The 7,122-nt window shown below is 48.1% G+C and overlaps 1 protein-coding gene across 1 annotated transcript in view; it reads right to left on the bottom strand.

The window, feature by feature from the left end:
- EXOG (exo/endonuclease G) overlaps window positions 1–63 on the bottom strand; it is a 32,190-nt gene extending 32,127 nt beyond the window's left edge. Inside the window, exon 1 of the mRNA XM_027768465.1 lies at window positions 3–63. Within this exon, the coding sequence (XP_027624266.1) occupies window positions 3–57 (55 nt within the window). The 5' untranslated portion in view covers window positions 58–63. The remainder of the gene's footprint in view (window positions 1–2) is intronic.
- Window positions 64–7,122: the final 7,059 nt, after the last annotated feature.

Here is a 7,122-nt window from a genome sequence, read left to right on the forward strand (position 1 = left end):
GCCGCTCAGAGCACGTCGTGAGCCCCTGAGGCGGGAAGCAAAGCTCTTGGCTGCCATCTTGGCCTTTTTCCCACCGCGCATGCGCACAGCGGGCGCGTCGGCCCAGGGCTCGCGACACGCATGCGCGGAGCCCCGAGCACAGACGCTGCCTGCCCGGGGCCTCCTACGCCCCCTGGTGACCAAGTCTGGGACTCCAGGTACCCACGCCCACCCATCCCCATTCCTGTCCACTGACCGAGGCGCGGGCGCAGGGACAGATGGACGCCGGACGCCTTGAGGGCTTAGGGGCGTGCATGCACAGTCTCGAGAAGAAAATGCCTTTAAATCCATGTTACAGGTGGGCAAACCACACCCAAGATCCCAACTCACGTCTGATGTCAAAGCCTGTGCCGAGACGCCTGGCTTCAAAGTTACATTGTATAGACACATCATTACTTTTTAAAAAATTAGGGAACCAGGGAACCAGCAGTTGGCGTAATGGCTATGTCGCTGGACTCGCACGTAGTCGACTGCGGTTCGCGTCCCGGATCCAGTGGCTTAAAACTCACGCCGGCGTGCCCAAGATCCCGAGACGAGAATGGAGGAGTAAGGGATTGCAGCGTGACCATCAGCCCTGGGGGATGATTTCTCACTTTCTGTCTCTCTGTCTGGCCAGTGTGCCCTACAGCGAAAAAAACCTCTCCAAAAACAAAATTATTATTTTATTTAACTTTATTTATTTTTATTTAACCAGAGAGGGACAGCGAAAAAGCAAGCTGCCAGATCTGGGACTCAAACCAGCTCAGCCATGTGGGAGTGCCAGGTGGTGTGGTGGTTAAGGGCACTGGACTCCCGCATGGCCGGCCACCGTCTGAGTCTGGACCTGGTAGCCTGCTTTCTCACGTGCACTCACTCACTCACTCTGTCCCTCTCTGATCAAATTAAGATAAATAAATAAAGTTAAATACAATAATTCTTTTTTTTTAAAGCTGACACCTATAAGGCATTTAGGGAAGTACCTGAGGCATGTCATTAAGTATGTCAGTCAGTGTTCTGTGCATGTCCGTGATTTTTCAGCCATCTCCACATTTTTTGTCCTGAGAGAATGTGAAAACCAGGGGCTACCAGGTGGTGTGGTGGTTAGGGGTGCTGGACTCCCACATGGTCAAAGCTTGCATTCTCACTTTCTGTCTCTTGTACTCTGTCCCTCCCTGGACAAATTAGAATTAATTAATTAATTTAATAATTCTTTGAAAAATATATAAAACCCAGACAGCTGACAAAGAAAACAAGGACTTTCATATTTCACAAACTCTTTTAAAGGAATTATTGAACTGTATTTATTATTTTTTTAATTCTCTAGAGGGTATATGTGCTCACCAGAGACAGAAAGGGAGAAAGCAAGCCTCCAGGTCCAGGACTCAAACCGTGGTCAGCCATGTGGGAGTCCTGTGCCTTAGCCACCTTGCCACCTGCTGGCCCCATCTACATCACGAACTCTTAGTCACAGAGAAGTGAGTCTTGCACCACCCTGGAGCCTGGTGGTTAAAGGAGCTGGATCCCACATGGCTGACCGGTTTAAATACTACCCCAGCAGCTTGAAAAACACACCAGGCACATGCGTGTGCATGCCCAGTATCCTGAGAGGCTGCAGAGGTGGGAGAGGGGTGGTGCTGTAACTAGGCCCCATCAGGGGGTGCTTTCTCGCTCTCCCTCTGTTTCTGTCTCTCTCGGGGGAGTGCATACACCCTCTGACAATTAAAAAAAAAAATCACTGGGTCTTCATTTTGCAGCAAAATCCCCAGCATTCTGTGTAGTCTTAGTTCTTTGCAGAGCCTTCACATTTCCCAGGTCTTAACTAACTGGTAGGCGTTCCTCCCGTCTGACTCCAGTGATGAGCCACTCCGCAGCAGGCCATCTTTAACCACCACCTGGAGAGGTGTAGACGTCGTCCTGACACTCACAGGAATACCGCTGGTGAAATCGCACGCTATAATGCCAGGTCGCCTCTGACGCTGAGAGGCTGAGCTCAGCCACCTGGCGTTCTTTAGTGGCCTTTTGCATTGCTACTCTGTCCAGGTAACAAAGCCGACCTATAAAACTCTGGCTCTGTCCACCGCGTCGTGTCCTGCTAAGTGGACACAGGAACAGATGCGTCTGGTCTTGTCCTGAACAAAAACAGAAAAGCCAACCCGCGCGTGCAGACCTGCCGTGTCATCTCAGCTTCCCATGCTCCTGAAGCCCATGCACATCCTGCCTTTCCAAAGCAGGGCTGCTCATTTCCTTCAGGATCCTTCCAGGGAAGCCCCGGTTGAGAGAGAGGTTTTTGCTCTAGGACACGTGTGCTAGCCAGAGAGACAGACAGAAAGTGAGAAATCACCCCCCACTCCCAGGGTGGGAGGGCCACGCTGCAACCCCTTCTTCATTCTCCCCTCAGGATTTTGGGCGCACACGTGCCCGGTGGGAGTTTGACACCAGTAGGTCCAGGACTCAAACCGCGGTCAACTACATGGGAGTCCAGTGACATAACCATTTCACCATCTGCTGGTCCCTCCAGTGAAGCTCTTTTGGTCTAAATGTTTCTGTCCCTTGCAACTTAAGAGTGTTCTGACCAACACTACCTGACAATACTGGGGCTTGTCAGGCTTCAGGGTTACGTTGACAACTTCCAACGCTGTTTCCTAGTACGTGGTCACTGAGGAAGTCAGTTCTTGGGCCGGCCCCTGAGCACAGCAGTTAAGCCCTACACAGAGAGGTGGATCCCACGTGGTGAGTTTGAGTCCTGGCCCCACAACTTGAAAAACATGCCTGGGATGTGTGCATGCATGTCTAAGACCCTACTGGGGTGCAAACATGGAGGACAAAGGATTGCAGCGTGACCACGTCCCTCTCCTGTGACCAGTGCGCCTGCTCTCAAGCAATACGTATCTTGAGGCCCTTCCACCTGCCAGGCAGTGTGCTAAATACTTAGAAGAAAATCATAGATCCCTTCCCCTCATCCAGAACGTGTACGTGGAAACTGCTGAAGCCCATGCTTGGCCCCAAGAAGTCAAGACTTGGAAGGGCTGCCCGACTCTGAGGAGGGAAACTTGCTCTGGGCTGCTCTGCCCACCTGTGAGATGGAGGAAGTGGACCACCAGTTTTTGTATTTTCTGGGGGGTGGAGATGTTTTTGCTATAGGGCGCGTGCACTTGCCAGAAAGAGAGAGACGGAAAGCAAGAAATTACCCCCCGCCCCGGAGAGATGGCCACATCGCAATCCCTTCTCCTCCATTCTCCTCTCGGGATCTTGGGCATGCACACACACGCGCCTGGCGTGAGTTTAAGCCACCGGGTCCAGGACTCGAACCACAGTCGACTACATGGGAGTTCAGCAACATAGCCATTATGCCAACTGCTGGTCCCAAAAAAGCAATTTTTATGCGGTACAGAAAGCAATGAGGCAATTTCTGAAACTTTGCTGTTTTCTTTCTTAGGTATTAGATGTCATTATTTTATTATTGATGAATCATATTTTCATTTAGTGAGATTAGGTCAGGAACTACCAAAATGTGAGAACTGACTTACTGATTCAGATCTAGAGACTCCATAGCAATTTCTTTAAAGCATTATTCATTATTTTTAAATTTTCTATAGGAAACATGTACTCACCAGAGAAAGGGAAAGTGAGACAGGAAGCCACTGGGTCCAGGACTTGAACTGTCAGCCATGTAGGAGCCCAGCGCCTTAACAACCGTGCCACTGTAACTATTTTTTTTAATTATTTAATTTTATTATTATTTTAAAATTTGCTATAGGGCACATGCGCTCACCAACGACAGAGAGAGGGAAAGTGAGAAAGCAAGCCACCAAGTCTGGGACTCAAACCATGGTCAGTCATGTGCGGGTCCAGCACCTTAACCACCACACCACCTGCTGGATGCATCCTGTAACTGTTTTTCTTAGAATTATTTCATTTACTTTTATTTACTATTATTATCCAATTCAACCAGAGAAGGAAAGAGAGAAAACAAGCTACCAGGTCCGAGACCTGAACCACAGTCAGCCATGTGGGAATCCAGTACCCCTAACTACCATGCCACCTGCCAGCCCCCCATAACTAGCTCAGCAAGTGATCCCCGGTACTCAGGCAACTTTGGAGACAGCAGAGCTCGTACTTCGTATCCTGAATACAACTTATTTCCAAGCCTTCTCTGACCCACGTAACAGAGCGCTGCTCAGAACTGTCTGTAAAGCACAGGACTGAGGAAGCGGGGTGGCAGAATCTCGGAGACTGGGAAATCTCGGAGTTTAGGAACTTCTGTGTAACTTACTGAGTCTCAGAGCAGTCCATTTAGAAGACATTGGAGGCCCCCTCCAGGGTGTGAACACTGGGAGAAACCGAGGCCCGGGCTTAGTTTTCTGAAGAACCTGATTGATACAAGCAGGTCTGTCAAGTGGGACACAGGGCCGTGGCCTCCCAGTCACTCTGCTGTGAGCAACAGCATGGGAGCTGATCAACTCACAGGCCGACTGAGCCAGCCCTGCGACCCAAGATCGTGCTGTTTCCCGTATTTCTGATTCCCACGAAGACACATGTCAAGCCCCTCCCGTGGGACGAAGATAGACAACAGGGTTGCTTTATTATGATTTTATTTTCATATACAAAAAGATAAAACTTGAAATAGTTCTAGATTTTTCCTCCTATCCTGTTGGGGTGTGGCTGCTTCTTCACACGGGGGGGGGACTACATTCACATCGGTTTATCTGAGGACCCAGTGCAGAGTTCAAGCAGCAAAACCCCAACTTAGCAGATCTAATTTCAAACTTGACACGCATTTCTAAAATTACCACAGGAAAAAGGAACAAAGATCCACTGCAAATGAATGAACTATGATACAATGTTCTTGCCAAAAGGTTTTCATTTTGCAACTGTAATTACATGAATGTCTGCTTGAGGCCATTTCAGGATTGTGTGCGTGTGTGTGTGCGCGTGTGTGTGTGTGTATTATATATATAAAAATCAGCACACTTTTCAAATCCAGACAGGGTAACAGCAACAAGCTTAACTCTGAATATATATATATTTTTTTTTCTTTAACATGATTACTTTAGTATAAATTTTGTTAATTCAGTAGTACAAGCTATTTCTGTTCTACGAAATTTTTATTTTATAGCTACAAAGGGTGGAAGTGACCTACCACATTTACATCACGTATCCCGGTAGACGAACAGTACTTACTGAATTTGAGCCCCAAACTAGAAGTCTTTAGTTGTAGCACTTGAAAGAGCTTCCTTGCTTCTACGGCCTTAAGTCATAAACTAGTCACGTGTCCAGAGTTTCCTATTACTCCCCATTTTAAACTGTGAGAAACGGGTGAATTCAAACTCTTAATTACAATTTTTTATATACAAGTTAGATAACACAGCTCAATAAGACTTAGCTATTCATCCCAAGCTCGACACATACATTCTCCACTAAGTTAGACAAGTCTTAGGGTTTTCCTTCTTTCCCTTTACAAACAATGTACAAATTTAGAAGTAGTTGGTAAAACTGATATATATATATAATATATACATACATATTATATATATATATGATGGCAAATGAAAGGTGACATTTTTCTGTTGCAAAAACTGTTTTGCAAATCGTGTACTCTGCTGTGTTCTTTAACTGTATGTCTGTGACGTGCAGAAAGCTCTTTTCAAAAGAATTCATATCGAACTCGATGTACGTTAAATTTACAGTACTGGATGAAGTTATTCAGATTCAAGACAAATGTGGGGAAAGATTAAGAGGTGAAAATTTGGCCTTAAGATCACGTCAAATTCGTAAGCAGATTCTTTGATACAGTTGAAAAATGGCGTTGTGTGGATTTGTGGCATGGAAATGCAATCGAGAAATGTGTCTAGTCTGCGGTAACCCTCCCCCTAATTCTCAAGTACCACTCGATTTTCTTTGCACTTTTACAAAAGTCTAGAAAAACATGAGGAAAGAAAAAAAAAAAAAAAAAAAGGAGCCGCGGGCATTCTAGCGATTCCTCCCTGCACGGGTGGTCTGAACGTTCCCGAAGGCAGCGGCCTTTGACAATGACTTGGATCCTTTCGAACGACAACTCGGGTTTTGCCCGATCTCTCCTACTCTCATCTCAGTCACTGTTGGTGTCACACGGAGGATTGCATTTTTCCCTCATGAAGAAAGTATTTGGCTACACATACACTTAACTCATGGCAGTGCTCTGAGAAGACCCCACTCGGGCTAAAGCACTCGCAGAGGGGCTGAACTCAACGGTCCGCCGAATGGGGCGAGGCCGAAAGCTGAGTGTGCCGGGCCAGGGGCCCGCTGTCGATGTCCCCCGCGATGGGACAGCAGGACAGCGCGGGTGGGCGGCCCCCGCTCCATCGGCCGAGTTCCCACTTTTAATCCTGATCTGCCATCTAAGCCCCGGGGACAAGAATTCAGGTGTGGTTGGTGACTGCTGGTTAATTAAACTTTTTGAACTGGTAAAAAAAGGCTCTTTAAAAAATATATATATATATATTTATTTAAAATACATCAAAATGACAAAACAGCCTTATCCCACAAGGCCTGTTTCACAGCGATGGACGCTACAGACGCCTTTCCAAAATGCACTGTGGTGGGCGGCGGGGTGCGCGATCCTGCCACCGAGAGGAATGTCCTACTGTGCAGCTTTAGCGACCGGAAATGTGTTGCGAAGAGCTGGTCGTTGGGACTAACCTGCGGCCAGGGCCAGCCGGTAGAATCACCTTGCCTATCTGACCCGAGAATACTGACAGTGGCAGGATTCGAAGAGGAGCACGGGAAGCGCCATTCGGGGTGACACTCCAGACCCGCCCGCCCCAGTGCCACCGCGAGGCTGCCGGCAGCCCCTCCTCGGTCCTGGGGAAGAGTTTTGCTTGGAAACGAGTCAGTGGTGGCGCCAGGCAGGCTTCCTGCGTGGGGGGCTGGAAGTCTGCCGTATGGAGCGGCCCCAGATGGCGACACTGTTCAACGTGAGGTCTGAGGTAACTGGTTCCTAAATGTCCTGGATCGCAGAATGCGTCCAGAAATTAGAGCTGGGAAAAAGGAAAGAGGTGGGGGGTGGGCCTAGAAAAGACAAGTAGAAAAAAGCTTACAGAAGTTTCTTTTTTTTGGGGGGGGGGG

Source organism: Tupaia chinensis, unplaced genomic scaffold (assembly GCF_000334495.1).
Source record: "Tupaia chinensis unplaced genomic scaffold, TupChi_1.0 Scaffold146584_1, whole genome shotgun sequence".
NCBI lineage: Eukaryota > Metazoa > Chordata > Mammalia > Scandentia > Tupaiidae > Tupaia > Tupaia belangeri.